The following is a 24435-nucleotide window of genomic DNA, read 5'->3' as shown; positions in this document are numbered from 1 at the left end:
GCATTTTGTCCCAGGGAAGAGAAAAGTTATGAGTACAGATTTGAAAAAAGAGGATTCAATGACATTCCGTTTCTAGTCAACAAAATTCTATACAAGAAAACAAGTACTTGTAAAATGTGATGGAGACTTTATTGTAAATTCTAATTCTATATTTAAGCAAATATTATTAATATTTTAGCTTTGAATGGAAGAAAAGTAAAATATTGACTTTTGGACATTTAATGATTCAGAACAATAAACATTTTTGACCTAAAAATAAATGAAAGCAAGAGAAATATTTGTAAGTATTGTTGTTCCCTCTCTCTCCTCCTCTCTTAAGTGCATAGCCTGCCTTGTGATTGGATGGGTGCTCTGAGAAGGAAAGAGAGGCAGGAAAGGCCAGGGGGATGGAGACCTCAGGCAGCTGTGCACAGACTCTCCAGAGGCAGGTTTCATTGAGCAGTTTATTTACTTGGGAGAAACATAGGCTATTTAAACTTTTCGGGGTGAATAGAGGCTATGGGGTAACTGAACATCATTGGTCCCAGCCAGGGTGTGTTTATGGGGTGCTTTGTTTGCATAAGGGGGAATTCCGAGCACTAGTGGACATGATCTTATAAGGGGAAAGGAAGTAACCTGTAACCTGGCCACTGAACTATGTGACCTCTTCAAGTGTCTCGAAGGTGTGGGTACTACAGGTCTACTGCACTGGGATATGCAGGCCTGGCGCAGGTAGGGAGGAGTCCTTCTCCTGATGGTCTCAGGATGAGATTTCCAGGGTTTAGACATGCCTCCATCCCATGTTTACTCTAGACCTGTTCCACATGGCTCTATGGCTCCCCCAGCCCCATAAAGTATAACGTATAAAAGTTAGAAGAATGACACACATAAAGTGAAAGGTGAGATGCTCTCGCATCCCTTTGTATATTCATGCATACTACTTTCAGTGATTATGCAAACATGCTTGTAACTATATACATAAAGTACTCCTTATTCAATGAATGTTATGCCACAGCTTACAATTTTATTCTTTTGATATAATATAATGAATATCCTTCAAAATGTGTATGTCCACACGTTTCTCCTTTTGATTTCTTCATTGTTTAATGTTGGTAATTACATCATAACTTGTACATATCTACTTAGGATGAACATATGCATTTTTGCTACTTTTTTGTTTTATAAAAAGGGCTGGAGAATTTTTTGTTCAATATATCTGTAGAAAAATGGTCTAAGATTAGAATTGTTGGACTATAAGATCCATAGATGTAAAATGTCAATAGATCTGCCAAAAGAACATACAAAAAGATTTCCAATTTTCCGCCAGATGAGAAGTAAACACAACTTAAGGGAATTAGATTTTGTTAATTACATGAATTCCTGCAGCGTAAGGGAAGAAATCTTCAGAAAATAGATGCTGAATTTTATTGAGAGATATTGTTTAAAGAGACAGAAAATATGCAATAGCTTGAGAAAAAATGGCAGCTGACTATCTTTTATATTACACTAGTTTTCCTAAAGATCTCCTTCCACCACAGCACCAATCCTAAGAGATTTAGTGAGCAAAGAAATGATAAGCTGTTCATTTTGTTCTCCTTCTGTTAAAAGCAGGCCAGGAAACAAACTCTTGTATATAGTCTTACATTTTACAAGGTAATACTAAAGAGGAGCACCCTGGCCTTTGCTTGATTCTATCCACAATGGAATGCTGGTTTATACCAAGAAAGTAAGAGAAGTGAAGATGAATTTGAAGTAGACCCCGCCTTGGATGAGCTTATGATTATAGAAAGGTTGATTAAAATAAAGTTATTTGAAACTGATCAACTTGTATTAGTTATAGTGATGAGCATATATTCATTAAAAATAACAATCACATTACTCAAAGAGATGAAAAATAGTCAACCAAGATCTAGCTGCGATGCAAATGTCTTGATGCTCGTCATTTACAGCAGATATAATCAGCCTGAGCTTATAAGTCTCATTTCGTCTTCTGCTGGTGATGCAGAAAGGGCGCCACACAAAGCAGTTCCTCTTCTACTTTAAAGCTAGGCTGGGGACAAGTGACTAGATTCCAGGAACAGAATGTAAGCAGAAGTATCATTAAACCAATTCAACTCATGGATCACAAAAACCAGAACAATGGACGGCATCTACCAAAGTTACACATGTAGCCATTGCCATGAACCAGTATCTTCACTGCCTGGTATATACTCAAGAGAAACAAAAGCATATGACTTCAGAATGGCTAACAAAAGCACATGTAGGTCTGCGGATGTAGCTCAGTTGATGGAGTCCTTGAGTGAAGTCTTGGGGTCCATCAGCACAACATACACTACATACGGTGATGTATGCCTATAGGGGAGACAGAGGAAAGAGCATAAGAAGTGTAAGGTCATTCTGAGTTACTCAGAGAGTTTGAGACTGTGTTAAAAACAATAAAAAACAAAGAAAGAACGTTCTCTGATGATTTATTCATAAGAGCTTCACACATCCCAGAAGGTATAACCTGTTTTTGATACATACATTAAAAATTTACTCAGCAATAAGAATGAATGAACTGTAGCAACACATAGTAATATGCAATACATTTTGAGTAGAGGGAGCCAGGTACACAAAATTTCAGTTTTTGCTTCTATTAATACAACATTTTAGGAAGAAGCAAAGAAGTTAGAATAGCAGTTTTTTTGGGACTGGAGAGATGGCTCAGAGGTTACAAGCGCTGGCTGCTCTTCCAGAGGTCCTGAGTTCAATTCCCAGCAACCACATGGTGGCTCTCAATCATCTATAAGAGGATCTGATGCCCAATTCTGGTGTGTCTAAAGACAGCTACAGTGTACTTGTATACATTAAATAAATAGATAGATAGATAGATAGATAGATAGATAGATAGATAAAGAAAAATCTGAGAAAAAGAGATTCTAATCTTAAAAAAAAGAATAGCAGCTTTCCTTTTTTTTGTAGGCATATTTATTGAAAAGGGGCACACAAGAAATTTCTCTGTGGTTGAAAATATTCTTTTATTAATCTTCCTGGAGTTTCAGGAGTAAAGGAATAATGAAAGACTTGCCAGCTTTACTCTGTAGTTTTATATATTTTACTATGTATGGTAACTGAAAATTACGCATACACACATCATACAAGCAAGAAGAAATATAAAGGAAGAAGAAAGAAAGAAGGAAGGGAAGGGAGGAAGAAAGAAATAAGGGAAGAAGGAAAGAAACAAAATACAAAAGAAGGAGAACAAATTATAGCTCAATTGACACAGGGCAATCCTTGCTTCTTTTAAGCTCTGTGAGCCTTAGGATGCATGTGATACCTCAGCACTGCCTACACTTTCTTGACTAGCTCAGCAGTTGTCACCTGCAAAGTACACAAGCTGGAAACCTTTGCTAGTGCAATGAGGGAGACCTTATTTCTCCCAAGCGAAGTGACACACTCAAGCTTATAAATGGATGCCCAAATCCAACGCCAATTTACACTGAGAAAACCAAACACACCATCCTTCCCAGGGTCTCACCAGAGACAGAGCTACACAAGAGGCCAGACCACAATGTGAGTCCATTTGGTGCTTCTGTGCTCAGAGAAAGATGAACTTGCTAAGTCAAATGTTTAGTGACATCCATTCAGGAAGGCATGTGGGTCCTTTTTGATAGGGGAGAGAGTTTTTGTTGAGTCCGGAACAACTGGGGGCTCAGGGCAATCTCTCTAAATGTGATTCTGTTGTCTTGGTAGCCCCTCCTTTTTGATTCCAATCCTATACTAACACTTTTAGAAACGTCCCTGTCTCTTTAGAGATGTTACTGACCTCTGAGGCATTCCTTCCGCACACCTCCTCTTATTCAGTTTATACTCATTTAGCATTTTTCTCTTCAAAGAATAACCATAAATTATCAAAATAATCTAGATACCGGGTATGTTATAAAAGTATAACCAAATATTGTCAAGTTGTTGAGAGTGTTTTAGGCAACTCTTGAAGGCTTGTGAAGAACGCCAGAGACTGGAGAAAAAAAAAAAAAAGAAACCTGCTCACATAGTAGAGTTTGGCAACACCATTGCCTCTCAAAATGTGGACTATGGAAACTGTCCAATGGACTTCTGTCTTTGGTTAAGGAAATTTCCAGATAGAATGTTGAAAGTATTAACTGGTTTTTTAAAAAACACATATATGGGGAGAAAAGAAGCAATAAGGTACAAAGAATCTTCTCATTTTTTAAAAAAGAATTTGAGGAGAATATCAAGAATTCTAGGACTTTCTAGTTTAAAACAAGGCAAAACAAGAAAATGGCTATTTTTCATTCCACGTGTCTCTAGACGGTAAAAAGTTCTGAAATCAAGGTTTTGTTTAAGGAAAAGCTCAAATCCAGGTATAGTCATGTGGATTCTTTGTCAAGGCTGTGGGAGTTTGGAGATTTTTCTCCCTGGGTCCTTTCAAGTTGGACAAAAGTGCTACCAAGGACATAAAGACATTTTCCACTTAACTCTCAATCCAAGACAGGAAGTGTTTGTTTTAATGTTTCTTTGGGAAAATGTATATTTAATCTTTGAACTTTTTAAAGAGTCTGTTACGGAGGGCAGGCTGGTCTGGTATTTATTGTATAACTGGGGAGGATGATCTGCCCTTGAGATTTCGGTCCTCACAGTCTCACTTCCTGAACGTTGGGATTACAAGTGTGCACTGCCATGTCCGGTTTGTGTGATGCTGGGGATTAAACCCAAAGCCTAGTGTGTGATAGGCTAGCACTCTACTAACTGAACCACAGCCTCTGCCTACATTAACAGCTTATGTAATGTCAGAGAGAAAGGAGAAAAAAAAGTAGAAAACATTGCTTTAAATAAGTTGATTGTGCTGTGCTGTGTGTGTGTGTGTGTGTGTGTGTGTGTGTGTGTGTGTGTGTATGAAACCATGTTGAAACAAATAATGTGCTATTTGTAACTATTTTGTAACTATTTGTAACATTGCTATTTGTAACATTGCTTTCTTCCAACAAAGTATACGTGAATACCAAATATTGTAGAAATAAAGAAGTACTAGGGTCTACTTAGTACCACCATTTGTATCATGCTTGTTTCTGAATATATGTTTAATGGCTTCATATATATCTGAACTCATTTTGTGCTGTTAAATAAATGTTCTGCATCACATCTTGAGGACACCTCCATTCTTTTCTATTGACACCTGCCAATATTGCAAGAGCAACCATTTTCTTTCTTTCTTTTAAAAGATTTATTTATTTATTATATGTAAGTACGCTGCAGCTGTCTTCATACACCCCAGAAGAGGGCGCCAGGGTGGTTGTGAGCCACCATGTGGTTGCTGGGATTTGAACTCAGGACCTTCAGAAGAGCAGTGAATGCTCTTAACCACTGAACCATCTCTCCAGCCCCAAGAGCGACCATTTCCAACTCATCTCTTCAAGTCTTTGAATTCTACCAAAGCTGTTAGATTACTCCCTTTTCTCCATTTACTATGCATCTTCTCTGGCGAAACTTTGGTTCAGCTTGCTGATGATGCTCAAGCCCCGAGTTGGCTCCTTCCTTCATTTTTTCCCCTCATTCCCTCCCTTTCTTTGAAAAAAAACAATGAAGGCCCAAAGAGAGTATCTACTGTCACAATCCAGCCCAAAATAACAAATGGCCCATGCAGAGGGAATGCTCACATCCACATTCCTTAAGCATAATGGTAGTGTGATGACAATCCTGTTTTGGAAACCAGTATGATGCTATATATCTTCTTACACTCTATAAATTAAAAATGTAAACTACTGCAAACAGAATTGCCAAAAATTTTATTATTCTAAGCTATAGAGCCTGTCTGGGTCATTGTTCTATTGCTGTGATGACATACCATGACCAAGGTGACTAGTATAAATGAAAGCATTTAATTGGGGCTTGCTTACAGTTTCAGAGGGTTAGTCCATTATCATCATGGCAGGAAACATGGCAGCATGCAGGCAGTTGCTGGAGCAGTAACTGAGAGCTACACCTTAGTCTATAGGGAGAGGAACAGACTGTGAGCTTGATATGAGCTTTTGAAACCTTGAAGTCCAACCCTAGGGACAAACTTCCTCAGTCAAAGCCACACCTCTTAATCCTCTCAAGTCATGCCACACCCTGGTGACCAGCCATCCAAACATAAGAGACTCTGGGGGCCATTCATATTTAAAGATCCCTATTGTGAGGACTTTCTAATGCAGTGGTTTTCAACCTGTAGTTCATGACCCCCTTTGGGGGGTGAAATTTCTTTTCACAGGAGGTTGCCTAAGACCACTGGAAAACACAGATATTTACATTATGATTCTTAACAGTAGCAAAATTACAGTTTTGAAGTGGAAGTGAAAATAATTTTGTGATTAGGAGTTGGCACAACATGAGGAAGTGTATTAAATGGTTGTAGCAGTAGGAAGGTTGAGAACCATTGTTCTAAATACTATCCTGGAGTCTCTACAACAGCAGTAGACATGAGAACCCTTCTTTTCCTGTAATCCTAAGAGTGTGACTCAGATTGCCCCGTAGCTACCCACCTATCAGCACCACTAGCTTTGGCATCAGTGACAATAATCGTGTTCTCAAGTTCCTTTGAACTCTAAGACTCCATTTGATGGTTAGTTAATAAAAAGAAATTGCTCATTTTAATTGTAATTTTAAAATATTTTTATCTCTTGGTATACAATTTCTATACCACTTGGCAAACACTGTTTTTGTATAAGCTGTGCAAACTCTATGATCTATTATATTCAGAAGTAACTAATTGTTACCACTCATACTATGGGGTGATGTGTGTGTGTGTGTGTGTGTTTGTGTTGCTGGGAATTAAATCTAGGTCATCCAGCCTGTTAGGCAAGTGTTAAACTACTGAGCCATATCCCAACTCTAACTTGGTGTTTTAAAAAGTACCATGCAGTCACCATCAGAGAAGCTTCCTCCTGCAGCAGATGAGAATGAATACAGAGACCCACAACTGAATGATATGTAGAGAGTGAGAGACCTTGAAACAGTCACAATTGGGATGCTGTTATCAAACTCTTCCGCTGAGGGCTCAGGGAGTTATGCAGAAGAGGAGGCAGAAAGATTGTAAAAGCCAGAAGAGATAGAGCACACCAAGAAATCAATGCCTTCCAGACACAGCAGGACTGATGTCTGTGTGAACCCACAGAGACTGCAGTCGTTATGCACAGGACCTGCCTGCACAAGTTTAAGCCAGATGGGGTCCTGGTGGTGAGAGGGGAACTGGACACGAAAGCCCTCATCCTTAATCCAAAAGCTATCTCCAATTGACAACCGCTCATTAAGAAGAAATAAATAGTTTTCTCCATGGATTCTTACTGGGTATACAAATCACCCTTAAGGGAGGTCCCATGTGCGGCAGTAGATAGTCACCATGAAGCACACTTAATGGTCTTTTTGGAGATGTAGTGCCTCACAAAACTTTGTGCATTTTTTTAAAACCTCACTTGTCTTTTCCTTATTTATTTCTCTACCCATTTTATGTGTAATGGTGTGTGTGTGTGTGTGTTTGTGCTTTTTCTTTGCTTGTTTACATTGTCTGACTGTTTATTTTTAAAATTTACCTTTTTTGTTTCCAAAGAGATGGGGTGGGGGGTTGGGTGGGGGGGAAGAAAGCATGGAGTTGGATGGATGGGGTAGTGGGGAAGATCTTAGAGGACACGAAGGAGGGAAAACCACGTTCAGAATATGCTGTATGAAAAACCATTTTCAATAAAAAGAAAATAAAGTGCTGAGGATCACCATATGATGGTCTCTTATTTATATTTAATATTTTACTTCAAATAATCAAAGAAGGGAGGCTTGTGTATAATGCACTTTGTCTTTCACCTAAAACGTTTTTAACATTGTTTCTTGTAGACCCTCAGGCTTTCAGGAATAGATTCTTGATGTTAGTAAGGTAAGCTTGAGTTGTAATTCGTGTGATTGCTGGCACAAGCTTACACTGTGTGTTTCTGATCCATGTCCTTTCTGAGCTGGAGAGCTTTTTAAACACAGTGATTATTTTGTTCCCATTTTTGATTCTATATTGGGCATGTTGAGTGGGGTGACAAAATGGACAGCAGATCTTCAGGGAGATCTTGAACTTCAAAAGGGATGTCATACCATTGGGCACTTTCAGTTGTCTCTCATGGGAAGTACATTCATCTGTGGGGAAGAATGATGTGTCCAGATGTTTGAGTAGCCAGAGGCGACTATGGCTGATGCTATTAGTGTCTCTAGTATCTGTTTTGCCATTTTGTGCAGTGATATAACTATCAGCCTTTAGCTGCCATTTGCCCAAGCTGAAATGTTAGCTGACAGATTTGCATAGGCTTACCTAAAAGTTTCTATCTTTTTTTTTTTTTTTTTTTTTTTTTTTTTTTTTTTTTTTTTTTTACTTTTTGAAAAAGCTAAGGTCTTTTGATAGAGTCCTAGGCTGGTCTCAAATTCAATGCATAGCTCAGCCTGGCCTTGAACTCCAGACCTGTCTGTTTAGCCTTCCAAGTGCTAGGATTACAGATGTGTGCTGCCAGGCACAGCCTGAGAAGTTTTTCTTCCCTCTCCTTTCTCTGGCCCTTTTGGCTAGTGTGTGGATGTCATGTTAGTGAAGTGGTCATTTTATAAGCAGCACAGCAAACAGGTGATAGCTAGCAGGGTATTTAACATACATAAAATGTATACAGCTAGGCATCTTGCAGATAGTTTACACCTGTCTTATCTGTTACTTTTCTCACTTCTAGAACATTAGTTTCTTGGCAGCAGAAACACAGCTTTTCCACATCTGTCTGTCCAGGGTTTCAAACAGGGGCTGGAAAATCATATTAGTTTAGTAAATATTGTAGAAGGAACTGAATAAATATGAGAGAATGATCTAAAGGTAAAGCCTTTCTGCTTTAAAAAGTACAGAATTTACAAGTCCAAAGAAAGCAGGTTATTATACACAAGGGCTATATGGCAGGTGGATTGTCATGGCAATCAGTTTTAGATTAAGCTCTCTAGCCAGGCAGGAGTTCTATTGCACTGCAGCTGCCTCTGCTCTGTATGTTGCTTGGGTGATAAGCACTTGTGAAGGATTCTGTTGCTAGGACTCCATTAGGGGCTGGCAGGTCTCTCTACTGTCTCTTTCCATATAGCATGCATTTAAACACATCTAAATTAGTATTTTCAAGACTTCACAGGCACAATAGAGCTTAGGAGGTTGAGCAAGTAGCAAGAATGTTGAAGGTTGTGTTGCAACCGCAGATAGTCTTAGGTGAACCAATGGGACGAGGGACAACAGTGGTGCAAGTGCCTCCATCTCCCAGCAAAGACACAGAATCCTTTTGTTCCACTACCCTCTGCTCTTTTTGGCCAGGCTTTGACAGGACAAGGGCTGAGCTATATAGCCCGACCCAGGCGGGATCCACCATCACGCTCCCGGTTGTGCTTCTCTGAGTCGTGCTCCTATTCGGAGGGTGAAGGTGCTCGCTTCCTTTGCCCGTCCGGAGCCCGCCCATCCGCGGGAGCGCGCATGCGCCTCCCCTCCCCGCCTCCGTCGTGCGCGCCCCGCCCCCTCGCGCTGCCATACGCGGACGGCCAACATCCGAGGACTCCGGCCTTGAGTAACCTGCTCCCGTGACCTTTTCGCACCCCGCACGCCGAGGCCCGCGCGGCGCCCGCCTCGCCCTTGCGTGTCTGCCGCCCCTGCCGAACCCTGCGTTCCCCTGACCACGCGCAGCTGCCACCGCCACTCGTCATGGCGGCCCTCAGCAAGTCCATCCCTCATAACTGCTACGAGATCGGCCACACTTGGCACCCCTCCTGCAGGGTCTCCTTCCTGCAGATCACTTGGGGCGCCCTGGAGGAGTCCCTCAGGATCTACGCACCCCTGTACCTGGTGAGCAGGGCTGGCGCTGGTGCAGGTGCAGGGCCTCCCGGGGCTCGTTGCTTCTAGGTCAGCTTTAGGGGTGGTGAGAGGCCTGGGGGGAGTCCTAGGCGGAAGGAGGGGGAGGGGACCCCGATGGTGAACTGTCACTGGACACCTGTTGCTAGGATGGGGATGTGCTCTGGACAGGTAGGGTCAAGTGCCTTACACTTGATCGCTCTGAGAACCTGGATTCAGAGACTCTGTGATGGAGAGATGTTGGAGCTGTGTATATATTTAGTCAATGCATGCACACAGTGTCCCCTCAGCCCACTTTACCACTCTCCGGCCCCATTTTCATATGAAAAAGGGTGTTCTGTACACCCCCCCACCCCCACCCCAAGCCTGCTTAGTCACAGATTTTGTCCTTGTTTGAGATGACAGAGATGCCACTTGACGGTTTGTTCTTTCGTAAGTTCCCAGAGTAGATTCCTGGTTTGAGATTTTGTGCGGTGATTTCGTTGAAGGTGTTTTAGTGGCGTGTTGCTGAGGTCATTTTCTTATACAGATTTACAAGTAGGGAAGCTTAGAGAGAGTATCTGGAAACCTACCAGTAACATCGAGAACTGATAAAGATATCTTCTCCTAGTGAGTGCCACTGTGTGGGAGAAAATTCCCACATCCTGGCACTGAAGATGTGCTATTTGGCTACTGAAGTTCATTGTCATTTTCCCATTTGTCTGTATGCTGAGAAGGTAGACATCATTTTTGTATGTTTTGTATGTTTCCTAAAAGTTCGTTCAATACTCAATGAGTGATCCATTCTTATTTCTCATTGAGGTAGTAATTTGGGCTGATGACATCTTTGACAGTATGATTATGTTTGTAACTTAATGGAGAAGTCTAATTTGTAATTATAGACAGAACACAGGAAAAGACAGTGACTCCCTGAGAGGTTGCAGAAGCCAAGTTCCCTTTTCATGATGTAAACTGGTGCTTCCCCACTTTAATGTATTTTAAGGAAACCCCAGGGATCATGTTAGAATGGGATTTCTGATTCAGTAGGTCTTGGTGGGGGCTAGAGAGTACATTTCTGATAAAATCTAACGTAGTGTAGACACTGGGGAATACCAGCCTTGTTAAGTGAAGATCTAGAGCATTGACCAATATAGACGTTTATCTGTATCTATATACATACATTCCCTAAAGACTGTTGTTACTGGCTTTTCTATATGAATGCTGGCCAGCCATTGTTTTATATTTGTTACTATGTTATTATTATTTTGGTGTTGCTGGGATTCTAACCTGTTGTCTTGTACTTTCAAGATAAGAGTCCTGCTGTTGAACTCTGCCCCAGATTTCTGTAAACACTTATAAATACATTGGACTCTTAAACAGCCGTACAAGAAGACTCTTCTAGTCTGGGGACTTAACTTAGTGGCATGTTCAAGGTCCTGTGTTCTGAATCCTTGTCTTGTTCCTCCATCTCCTACCCCTCACAAAACAAAGGCAAGCAGAACTATTCCAGGTAATTTGTTCAAAAATTACTCTTAACCTCAAGGATTAGGAACTAGTTGAAGTGTTTATAATTTAATTTCTCCTGAAATCTATAGCATCATTCGTTCATTCATTCGACACATATTTGTGGAATGCCTGGTATTATATCTACAGCATAAACAATATACTGATTCTATTCAGTGTTAGGGGAATTCAGGGAAGCAACTGGAGCAGAGATTCTCCTACTCTAACAAGATAGGGTTGGTGGGGATCAAGAAAGGACTTGTGTCACTATTACATTTTCAACTAGATTAAATACTACTTGAGAACAAATTTCCTATCTTATGTTGCTGCTTATCAGTGGCTGTGAAGCGGTTAGTGAGAACTGACTTGTATTTTATTTTAAGTAAAGTAGAGATTAGAAAATTTTAGCTTATTTCAGGTACCAAGGCTAAGCAGTAGAATTTGACTTTGGCCCTGGTGTGTGTGTGTGTGTGTGTGTGTGTGTGTGTGTGTGTATGTATGTGTAAATGTGGTAAGATAATTAATTCACTGGTGACCTCCCAGTCCTGGGTTGCAGATATGCACCATCATGCATGGTTTATACAGCTCTCCTATCAAATGCAGAGGCTTATGCATGCTAGGTAGGCAGTCTACCAACTGAACTATAGCCCTAGGTCAGAATGTGTCTACAATATGTATTTTTTTTTTTTTTTTTGTCTTTCCTTTCTCCTCCAGTGCCACTCAGGAGTGAAGTTGACTGTAGTCCGAGTTAGTGGAATTTCATTTTGACTTTGAAAATAAGCTTGGGCATTTATTCATGGTGTAGATGTGTGGAGTGTGTATCCGTAGAGGGGGATAATACTGTGACCCCAGGGAGAAATCCAAGAGTTTGTAAAACCAAGAGCCTGTACATTGTATAAATCCAAAGACTTGAATGTAGTTGGGAACTATAATTCCTCTTGAACATTCTGTGTTTGCTTCTTCACACGTTTATCCTCTAGAGCTGCGACTCCATCTGCAGATTATCCTCACTTCATGCATAAGAAAACAAAAAATTAGAGCCATTAATCTTGCTTCGGGTAGTAAGAAAAAAAAGGATAAGCTTATGGTGGTTAAAGGAACACATGCTGCCTAAAGACAAGGAACCCTGCATCGCTCACTCTAGTTGGAGTTGGAAGGCCACTTAGGAGTTGATGTAGTTGCTTTACCTCGTGGTTGAGAGAGGTTTAGCTCACATGGAATCCCACCTGTGCATCACTTGCAGCGTGAGCAAAGGAAAAATCTCTGTTTCTAAGGTGCTAGAAGATAATTTCCCATGTTCTAGGGCTGTTGTTTGGACTTGGAGTGGGGTGGCAGTGTGTAGGAATAGCAAGTGACATAATAAGCCCCCAATGTGGTGGAGTTGCTATTGAAATCCTGTTAGAGCAGGCAGCTTTTATTCAGAACCAGTCATATGGGGAAGTTGTGAATGAGTTCAGGTATGAGTGGATAGGCTGGAGTAGTACAGGAGCAGGGTGGTATTTGGCATCTGCCAGAGAAAATGAAAGGGCAGTTTTAGAGGCATTATTCTCATTGGAAGACTCAACAGGACAGGAGGATGGAGGATGTGGGGACAGCATGGGGACCTGCTGATGTTTATAGGAGTATAAGTCAGGGGGAAACTGGTGTCTTCAGTGATAGAAATGGAGACATCTGAAGGGCAGGTGGCTTGCCTGGAAGACTTGATGAGGAAGTGTATTGTGGAACCTGTGAAATGGGCCTGACAGTCTTTGTCTCTTGTGCTTTCCTCACAGGACTCTCTTGTTCTCTGCATTTGCCTTCAGGCTTCTTTTCATCTTAGAATTTACCTTCCGCTTAAAACAGGTTTGAAATGTAGACACCTCATTTTTTATTCTGATGAAGAGTTTATAATTCGAGTATAAAAGGAATATAAAATGCCAAATATGATTCAGTGGCTAATACAGTCCACTTTTTTTTTCCATTTTTTATTAGGTATTTAGCTCATTTACATTTCCAATGCTATACCATAAGTCCCCCATACCCACCCACCCCCACTCCCCTACCCACCCACTCCCCCCTTTTGGCCCTGGCGTTCCCCTGTACTGGGGCATATAAAGTTTGCGTGTCCAATGGGCCTCTCTTTCCAGTGATGGCCGACTAGGCCATCTTTTGATACATTACAGTCCACTTTTTGATAAAGAGAAAGATACATTTCAGAAAGTTATAGCAAATCAATTCATATAGTTCTAATCACACAAAGTTCCTCCCCCTCCCATGAGAACTTGATTACGTTAAATCCTTTCACTCGGCAATCCTGGGGTCATTTAAACCTCTAGCATTAAGTCTCCAAGAATGGCTGTTAATATGAACCATTATTCTCTATGTAAATATATTGACACGTGTGATCTTATCTTAGGAAGTATGGAGTCCCTAAAGAGAGACCAAACTTGGAAAGATGAGATTCAGCATAGCTGTAAATGAAACTTGGGTCTGTGGCTATGTGTATGGGTGACTTCAAATATACACACTCATAAGTGATAATGACTCCTTATTTGTTTTTCCTTTCACCAAATCAATCATGCATTTTATTGAAACAACCTGCCTCCAAAGGGTGGTATTGTTTAACAATATTTTATTGTTTTTATTCCTCATCTTTAATTTTTTTCTTTTTTGTTAACATTCACAGAAATGGGTTGAGTTTTTAGTGTGTTAGGAGTAGGATTATGTTGCTGCAAATGCTGGTTACTTGACTTTCTCATTTTCTATTTGTAACCATGGGCTAGAGAGAAGGACATATTTCTGTATATGTATCCTAACATTTTTTTGATCAATGGTTTAGTTTAACTTTGCAATTTCTGTGTTCATTTTTAGCTTCAATAATATACCCAGAGAAGACTGGGTTACTCAAGTTGCCTAGTACTCTTGTATCAGTACACACTTGACTTTGAAGCCCTTTAATATTAATAATAATGATATTTTTATGATTTTATTTATTTATTTGTTGATATTTATGATTATTACTATATTATTATTAAGATGTGAATTCCAGCATCCAACATTCAACACATATGTCTTTACAATTTTATGTCTTGATGAATTGTTTACTTTATCAATATGTCATGGCCTTTGTCTCTACTGATTAATGGTGGCTTGAAGACTAGTTTATCCAGTGTCAGAATAGCTACACCAACTTGGTTTTGGTTTCCATTCTCATTGTAGACTGATTCATATCTTGACCCTTAGGCTATGGGTGTATAAGTGGGGAATGCTTTTCCCAACAGATTACCTGACATGATATAGTTTTTAACTCTGTCAACTGGTCTATATCTCTTTACTGGGGAGTTGAAGTGATTTATATTTATAGTTATTATTGGAAGAGTTTTATTGACCCATATATTTTTGTTGGTTGCTTTTGTGATTGGTTGAATGATTTGTTTGTTTCTTTCTCATCCTGGTATTGTGGGTTTGCTATTTTATAGTAAAAGATATATATATATATATATATATTATATTTAATATGTTTTATTATATATTTACATTAATATATTAAATATATAATAAATACCATTGACAAAAAGAACTTTGAATATATCTACAGAAATGTAGTCTTCTCTGCAGTTCACATAAAAGTTCTTTCCTGCTTTCATGAAATTTATCTCCGTTACCTTGTTAATTTAACATAGTAGCTTTGTTGGTGGTTATTTCACTGCAGGGTTTGAAATGTATTGATCTATGCTTCCTGGTTTTACAGTTGCTAATGGGGGATTTGATGTTACTCTAATGAGCATGCATTTGTGAGTGAGCTGGTGTTCTTTTCTTACAACTCCAATGGTGTTTCTTTTGCTTTTGCCCTGTGATTATAATATATTATGGAGGGGTTCATCTCTTGTCATGTGTATTTACGGTTCTGGTTGTGTTTTCTTATGTATTGTTTCCCTAGATTTGGGAAGTGTGCCCCAGGGAACATTCTGTATGCTGTTAGCTTAGTCTATTTTCTTTATGTTTAATCACAACAATAAAACACCTCAAATAAGGATAAGTCAGAATTCAAAATACTACTAAATGCATACTAGAAAAGAGGCGAAACAGCCCCCTCAAAGAAGAGAAGAAAGAAAAAATGTCCAGTAATTAAAAATATGTGAATATAGTCTTACAGTTTTATGAAAAATAACACAGCACCTAATAAAAAATTAAAAAAAAAATAACACAGCAATAAGGTAAAAAAAAAAAGCATAAAATGTCTTAAAAGGCATTGCAACATTATATTGAAAAAAGAAAGGTATATACAGGACCAAGAAAAGATGGCATGTATATTAGAGAGGGCTCCTTCCAGGTCAGTCTTAAGTGTTGAGGACTGCTGAGTGTGGTAAGGGACAGGGTTGTGCCAGATGAACTTGTAAGGTCTTAACTATTAATAAGACTTAAGTTGGTGTGAGCCTGTTTGGAGAAGTGTGTGCTAGCCACTGGTGTTACACAGCAGTTAGTCTGAACCAGAGGTTGACAGGCTACCAGACCTCAGGTTCTGAGCTCTTATATTCTAGAGTAACTCTCAGCTGAGGAACTTTGCTCCAGGTTCTAAACATGAGGCTGATTTCCTCTAAGTGGTACATTTTCAACCACTTAGGTCAGTCCTGTCCATGTCAACGCTTTTTGTCTGGTCAGCATCTGGACTTCTTGTTTTCTGTACCTGTCTCCCCAGGCAGTGTCTCAACCTAGAGCAGTAATTCTCATCCTGTGGGTCATCACCCCTTTGAGGGGAGCGTCACATATCAGATATCCTGCATATTAGATATTCACATTATGATTCATAAAAGTAGCAAAATTACACTTATGAAGTAGCAATGAAATACTTTTATGGGTGGGAGGGGGTCATCGCAGCATGAGGAACTGCATTAAAGCATCATAGAATTAGGAAGGTTGAGAACCACTGTCCTAGAGTATAGAACTTAAATTCAGGATCTCACATTTGTGGTGGGTTCTTGTACTTGGGACCCAAATGCAATTCAGCTTTTTTTTTTTTTATTTCTCTATTAATTTGTTTATATATTCACTTTACAGCCTGATCCTAGCTTCCCTCCTTCCTCTCCTCCCAGCCACACCCTTAAACTCCCTCCCCTTACTTTCTCTCCCCTTTTCCTCAGAGAAAGGGAGCCCCACCCCCATGAGTACCCACCCACCCACCCAGGTATATCAAGTCACAGCAGGACTAAGGACATCCTCTCCCACTGAGGCCAGACAGAGCCGCCCAGCTATAGGAAAGGGATCCAAAGGTAGGCTGCAGAGCCAGAGACAGCTCCCACTCCTATTGTTAGGGAGCCCACATGAAGAACAAGCTGCACATCTGCTATAAATATGTGTGTGGGGGGCACTAGGTCCAGCATGTGCATACTCTGGTTTGTGGTTCAGTTTCTGTGAGCCCCCATGGGCCCAGGTTAGTTTACTCTGTAGGTCTTCTTGTGGTGTCCTTGACCCCTCCTGCTTCCTCATTCCTTCCCCCAACTCTTCTGTAAGAGTCCCCAGCCCTGCCTAATGTTTGCCTGTGAGTCTCTGCATCTGTTTTCATCAGCTGCTGCATGAAGCCCCTCAGAGGACAGTTATGCTAGTTTCCTGTCTGCAAGCATAGCAGAATATCACTAAAAGTGTCAGGGATTGGTTCTTTCCCATGGAATGTCTCAAGTTGGGGCAGTCATTGGTTGGCCATTCCCTCAATCTCTGCTCCATCTTTATTCCTGCATTTCTTGTAAGTTTTGTGGGTTGGTTGGTATACTGGCTGGTTTTGTGTGTCAATTTGACACAAGCTGGAGTTATCACAGAGAAAGCCTTCCTTGATGAAATGCCTCCATGATATTCAGCATTTTCTCAATTAGTGATTAAGGTGGGAGGGCCCATTGTGGGTGGTGCCATCCTTGGGCTGGTGGCCCTGGGTTCTATAAGAAAACACATTGAGCAAGCCAGGGGAAGCAAGACAGTAAGCAGCATTCCTCCATGGCTTCTGCCTCAGCTCCTGCCTCCAAGTTCCTGCCCTGTGTGAGTACCTTTCCTGACTTCCTTTGGTGATGAACAACAGTATGGAAGTGTAAGCTGAATAAACCCTTTCTTCCCCAACTTGCTTCTTGGTTATGATGTTTTGTGTAGGAATAGAAATCCTGACTAAGACACTTGATGTCACCTCCCTCCACTGGCAGTCTTGTGTGCTGTAGGAGGTGGCCTCTTTAGGTTCCATATCCCCCGCTGTTAGGAGTCACAGTTATAGTTATCCCCCAAGACTCCCAGGAGTCTCCTCCAGACCAAGAGCTGCCTCCCCACCAATTTCTGTTCTCTTTCCCAGCCCTTTCCTTCCCTTCCCCACACCTGATCTCCACCCCATTCTTCTCCCATCCAGTTCCCTCCCTCCATCTTCTATAGATGTCTATTTTATTTCTCCTACTGAGATTCAAGAGTCCTTCCTTGGGCCCTCCTTGTTACTTAGCTTCTTTGGGTCTATGTATTGTAGCGTAGTTATCCTGTACTTTATGGCTAATATCTACTTAATTGAGTACATACCATGCATGTCTTTCTGGATCTGGGTTACCTTACTCAGGATGATATTTTCTAGTTCCATCCATTTGCCTGCAATTTCATGATGCCATTGTTTTTAATAGCTGAGTAGTATTCCATTGTGCAAATATACCTCATCTTCCTTATCCTATTTTCTGTTGAGGGATATCTAGATTGTTCCCAGATTCTAGCTGTTATGAATATGAATAATACTACTTTGAACATAGTGGAGCATGTGTCCTAGTGGTATGGTGGAACATCTTTTGGGTATATGCTCAGGAGTCGTATAGCTGGGTATTGAGGTAGAACTAACTGTTCCTAATTTTCTGAGAAAGTGCCAGATTGATTGCCAAAGTGATTGCATAAGTTTGCCCTCTTACCAGCTTGCACTGTCACTTGAGTTATTCATCTTATCTTAGCCATTCTGATTGGTATAAGATGGAATCTCCAGGTCATTTTGATTTACATTTCTCTGATAACTAAGGACTTTGAACATTTCTTTAAGTGCTTCTTGGCCATTAGAGATTCCTTGGTTGAGAATTCTCTGTTTAGCTCTGCACCCCTATTTTTAATAGGGTTATTTGATTTGCTGGTGTTTAATTTCTTGTGTTCTTTATATCTTTTAGATATTATCCCTCTTTCAAATGTAGAGTTGGTGAAGATCTTTTCCTTCTGTCCTATTGACTGTGTTCCTTTGCCTTACAAAAGCTTTTAAGTTTCAAGAGGTTCCATTGATTAGTTGTCAGTCTTAGTCCCTGAGCTGCTGTTGTTCTGTTCAGGAAGTTGTCTCCTGCACCAATGTGTTCAAGGCTATTCCCCACTTTCTGTTCTACTACATTTAGTGTATATGGTTTTATGTTGAGATCTTTGATCCTCTTGGACTTGAGTTTTGTGCAGGCTGATGGCTATATCTATTTGTTCTTCTACATGTAGGCATCCAATTAGAAAAACACCATTTGTTGAAGATGCTGTCTTTTTTTCCTTTGTATGGTTTTGACTTCTTGGTCAAAAATCAAGTGTCTGTAGGTGACTTTATTTATGGATCTTCAATTCAATTCCATTGATCAGTCTGTCTGCTTTTATGCCAATACCATGGGTTATTTTTGTTTTTAAAATTACTTTTACTCTGTAGTACAGCTTGAAATTAGGAATGGTAATACCTCCAGAAGTTCTTTTATTGTACAGGATTGTTTTACTATCCTGGGTTTTTTTGTTTTTCCATATGAAGTTGTGAATTGCTATTTTAAAGTCTATAAAAAAGTGAGTTGGAATTTGATGAGAATTGCATTGAATCTGTAGATTGCTTTTGCTAAGATGGTCATTTTTACTATGTTAATCCTGCTGATCCACGAGGGCGGGAGATTGTTCCATCTTTTGATATCTTCTTCAGTTTCTTTCTTCAGAGACTTGAAGTTCTTGTCATACACTTGCTTGTTTAGAGTTACACAGTGATACTCAATTTTAAACAATTGACTCCCTCCAAGATGGCACCTGGCCACATGCCACTTAGCTAGTGGTATGCCTGTTCACTTCTGACTTGTTCCTGTGCAGTGGTCATTGTCTCCCCAAGACTGGCTTTGCCCCTGGGCTGGACCATGGAGCTCCTTTCTCTGGAGCTGCCTTCCTCTCCTTGTGGCTGATGCTTCAGCTCCCCTGCCTGGGAACCTCATGGCTGGAGCTCTAGTCAGGTGTCTTTTTTTTTTTTTTTTTCTTTTTCTCTCCATCTTCATTCATTGTGGGGATTTCTGAAGCTCCTTCTTTTCTTTGGGAAGAGTCTGGTTTTTTTGCCCTTGTTTTTCTTATTCTGACACTTTTTCTTCACTGGGTCACACAGATGTTGCTTCTATTACCTGTCTTACCCAGTCTTACACTATTCTTTATAATAGTAATCTTTGTATTTTTACAATTGTGAGAAGATTGATGCTCACTAAAGTTCACTTGTAATGTATTCTGTAATTTATGCTAACAACATATATTTAAATAGACTGTTAAAAATTATATTTTAGTACTGGAGGGAGTCTCAGTGGCTAAGAACACCTATAGCTCTTCCAGAGGACTCAAGTTCAGATTCTAGCATCCACATCTGGTGGTTCACAACCACTTTCACTTCCAGCTCTGAGGATCCAGAGCCTTTTTCTGGCCTTCTCAGGCACTTGTATTCATGTGTACCTAACCGTACATAGACACATGCATACACATAATTTAAAAACAAAATTTTATTTTGCACTTTGGGTGTTAGCTATTACTTCACATATAAAATAAATGGTGTTCCTCACTTTCTGCACCTACCACAGACCATTATGAAATGTAAGCCCCAGACAAAAATTAAGGACAACATAGCTAGCGCTCATGCTGGTGTAGAGCATAGCACCCATGCTGATGTGGTATTTTAAAATGCATACGTGCACACTCGGAGTATGAATCCTGTAGTGTTCAATACTTAGGAACATTCCCTAAGAAGGACAAGTTGTTCATTAACCTTTTAAAACTATTTCTTAAGCGGGTTCTTTCAGGACTGCCTGACCAGTGTGCTAGATTAGATAGCTCCTTTGTTGAGTCAAAGTACACACACTCTTTTGCACTTTGGGGAAGGAATACTGTGTTTTCGTTCTCCTTTAGTTATATAGGTCTCTCTTCAGAATATGGAATGTTTATTCAGTATTTACTAGGACTGTAATATCTAACAAGTTTATGGTTAAAATCTCATAAGCCTGTCTACATTCAGGTCATTATCTTAGGCCTTTAGTAAATATTTAACAAAGAATTGGGATTCCTAGGGATAAAAAAAAAAAAAAATTTATCAAGCATCCAGTTACTTTGCAAAAGGTTTGAAAACCACCAGGTATGAAATCAGCTCAGTGATATGGATGGAGGTTTTAAAGGCAGAGGTTTAGCATCCTTTCTAAAGAGAAAAAAGACCAGTGTTGGTGTAAATGTTTGGTAATAGCCCCCCCCCCCCCCCCAGACAGGGTTTTCGTATGTATCCCTGGCTGGCTTATAACTCTCTGTGTAATTCACATTGGATTTGAACCCACAGAAATGCACGTTTGTATCTGGTATTAAAAGTGTGTTATCACATTATTTTTTAAGAGGTTCTTTAAAAAATTAAAAACAAAGCTAATTAAGAATCTTTGAAAATCATTAAATAATGCAAACTGCTAAAAACTGTCTTGCTTATCTGACCCTAGGAGATCATGGAGTCATAAATTGACTTCACTTGAGGTCTCATTTATGTAGTGTAAGTGAATGACTTATTAAGTCAATGATGCCTCTTCTTGCTTTGTTACTGTTCATTTGTAAAAGTAGCAATGTCTTTTTTTTTTTTTTTAAATAATGAGCGTATTTATTAACATTCCAGTTTGAGTCCCTTGACCTTGTTTTCCTGGATGACTTCTTGTTATTCTTTTTTCTGATCTGTTGAGAGCAAAGTACGACTGCCAACAGATCACTTGTAGTTGAGAGTTGAGAGCCTGCTATTGCAGTAAACGCTTTCTCAATCCAGCCTTTCCCTTATCAGCTACAGAGTGTAGGTGGCTCAGGTTCCCCCAGCCGCTCCATAGGTCAGGGATGAAGTAACATGGATTTGAATCCATATTCTAGATGATAAGATAGTATCCTCCCTTCTGTTCTGGAGCCAGCAGATTCTCAATAAAACATGTATTTATTTGATTAAAAGGAGCTTAGAAGGCCTTTAAATCCTGAATGTTTCTAAACATTATTTTTGTGTGGTCATTAGGAATTCTCTTCAAGTAAGAGTGGTCTACTTGGAAAAATATATATACTTCAAAATTATATTTTGAAAATGAAAGTACATTTTGGGTTTCCAGCCCAGGGGAGCTAAGTTCACTCTGAAAATCCATAAGGTGACTTGGTGCTCAGATGCTGTTTTATACCCAGCATCCTGTTGGGGTCATTATGCTGCAGATTTTTGAAATAACCCAACCTTTGCTTTTCTTTTCAAACCTGCACCCCAGAAACAGTCGTGCACAGGAGACCATGAGTTAGGATAGTGTGGATTTCTTCATGTGTCCACGGCCTTATCTACAGCCTGCAGAGCGGAGTGTAACTCTTCACTCAGGCTTCACTTCCTCTCACCGTGCCTCTTATCCCATCATTTCATTCGTAAAATATTGTCTATAGTAAGTTAGGAATACAGGGCTGGAGGGATCTGGGATTATAGGTAAAAGGGGATGCTTCAAAACAGCAAAGTTGTTTCACCTGGAGTAAGGGCTATTAGGTGATATACAGTGTTACTAGGTTTTTAATTTGTTCTAGTTTGCAGGGCTAGGAAGACCCCTTTCCCAGGGAAATGACCTAGTGATATGACTGAGCCAGGGAATATATATGAGGCTTCAGGTTTCACCTCAGGAACTCTAGCACAAAGAAATCGAGAGAAATGAGGAATCATTGATTTTTAGAGTTTGTTGGGCAATTTCCTATGTCTAATACCCTGGTCAAAAATTGATTTTTTTCCTTCAAATTTGATATCTTTTTTATTCTCGAAGGCAAAGCAGTAAGAAATGTTACCTTAGACCGTATTAAAGCTGTTGAGAGATGGAAGCCTTCTTTTCAGATCCATATTTTAAAGTGTAGTAGACATATTTAGTTATAAATGCTAGTAAAACCATTTTGAACAACTTCTGTTTCTTTACACTCCCTAACAGGTAAATTGAGGGTTTAGGTAAAATAGTGAAGTCTTAAGACATAAGCATGTGTGTGTGTGTGTGTGTGTGTGTGTGTGTGTGTGTGTATGTGTGTGGTGTACGGTGTGTGTGGTGTGTGTGTGGTATGTTGTGTATATGTGGGGTCTATGCATGCATATACAGGTGTGTGTTCTTGTGTATGAATACAGGAACGTGCTTTTTACAAGGCACATGAAGGTCAGAGGATAACCTTGGGTTTTAGTCCTTGCCTTCCATGTGGTTTGAGGCATGTTGTTCTTGTTCTTTACTGCACAGACCATGTTAACTGTTAGCTTTTGAGACATCTCTCTATACCTCCCATCCTGCCATAGGAGTGCTGGAATTACAGACATTCACTACTGCATCTAGTTTTACTTGGGTTGTACACAACCAGTCAGGTTGCAGGCATCGGGTCTCAGATCATCATCCCTGTGTGGTAAGCACTTTACCCTCAGAGTCATAGTCCTGACTCACGAGTATCTTTTAACACTTTCTTTTTCTGGGCTCTTGCTGTTTGTTTATCCTAAGTCGTGATTAATTTTCAAGGTTAGTTTTTTTTTTTTTTTTTAACTGATTGGTTTGGATAACTTTTTATCTTGTTAAAAAAGAGTTAAAGATGTTGTATCTATCAGTTACTGAGGACTGCTGATTAGACCCTGAGCAACCAGCTCCCCATCTCACCTCCCGTCCATCTGTTTATTTAGTGTGCTCAAATTGAACTCAGGGTCTCAGGGATGCAAGGCAAGTACTCTGCTACTGAGCTCCATTGCTGTACCAACAAACGGTGAATTGGTTGGTACTTTTTAGTCAGGACATACCTGTGAGTATCTGTGATTTCTTCTGTCCCACTTGCCTGTCCTCCTGGGTGTGAACTCTTGGTTTGCTTGTATCTGCTTTGAGTGCTCAGTGCATTAATTCACATTGTTAGTCTCATTGTCTTTGCTGGATGAACAGTAATGATCAAGCCGCCTTCTGCTTCTCATCTGCGTTAAGATGGTTATTGAGAAGGTCATTATTACAATATTATTGGAAGGGTATAATAGCATGTCAGTCTGCTGAGTTCTGGGTAAAAGTTGCAGTTATGCACGGTAAAGCCCAGTAAAAGCTAAAGCGACACTTCTGTGTTCTCAAGGTTGACCCTCTGGTGCCAGGGGCATTATGTACTCAGTTTATGAGGGTAATGGGGCCGGGCTTGCCCAGAATCTTAGTCTTGATCATATTTTTGTTTCAATAATGTATCTTATGCACATTCCCAGGCTATCTTTAAATTTTCCCTTATATTCCATTTAAAATGGAAGTAGAGGAGAGAAGATTGATTAGAGGTGAGCAGGGTGAGGCTTACTGATCACTATTACAGCTTTGTGTATGGTTTTCTTTTATAGCAGGAAGTTAGGATAAACTTTAAGATCTTTTCTCACACACTGTTAATGAGTTGTCCTAGTGTTTAGTCTTTACTTATTTTTACCACATATATTTAGTGTGTGTGTGTGTGTGTGTGTGTGTGCGCGCGCGCATGCCATGGTATTTGTGTAGAGTTCATAGGAGAAATTTTGTGATTTGGTTCTTTGCTTCTACCCTATGTATTCATGGGATTAAACTTGGGTCGTCAAGCTTGGTGGCTTGGGAGCCATCTCTTTGGCCCTTACTTAGTTTTTAAGAATAAGATGGTTGCCTTTATCTGATGAGGCTGTGCAGTGTGATACATTTACTGTAAGTTTTACATGATCTGAGGTTTTCTTTTCCTTCTTTCCTCTGTGATAGTGTGATTTCCACCTATATAAATAGAATAATCATGCCTTCACTAGCTCATGGCTTGCTGTGAGATGCTTGACAAATACTATGTAAATGAAATCTTTGAAAACTATAAAAAGATGTGTAAATATGTATGTTACTTGGTTTGCCACTTTC

The 24435-nt window shown here is 40.0% G+C and overlaps 1 protein-coding gene across 7 annotated transcripts in view; it reads left to right on the top strand.

Annotated features, from left to right (window-relative positions):
- Tmem135 (transmembrane protein 135) overlaps positions 1–24435 on the top strand; it is a 264682-nt gene that overhangs the window by 56415 nt on the left and 183832 nt on the right. For 2 of the 7 annotated variants that reach the window (NM_001360745.1, NM_028343.5), the window contains exon 1: positions 9502–9841. The exons of 4 other annotated variants lie outside the window; for them this stretch is intronic. Coding sequence is in view for 1 of the 3 variants with exons in the window: in NM_028343.5 (NP_082619.3) it covers positions 9701–9841 (141 nt within the window). In the remaining 2 variants the exon portion in view is untranslated. Of the gene's footprint in view, positions 1–9365; positions 9899–24435 lie in introns of those variants that run through there. One more of the 7 variants, XM_030243017.1, reaches the window with a different exon arrangement.

This window comes from Mus musculus, chromosome 7 (assembly GCF_000001635.26).
Source record: "Mus musculus strain C57BL/6J chromosome 7, GRCm38.p6 C57BL/6J".
Taxonomy (NCBI): domain Eukaryota; kingdom Metazoa; phylum Chordata; class Mammalia; order Rodentia; family Muridae; genus Mus; species Mus musculus.
The sequence above is the reverse complement of the archived record's forward strand: the minus strand, read 5'-3'. Positions and strand labels throughout refer to the sequence as shown.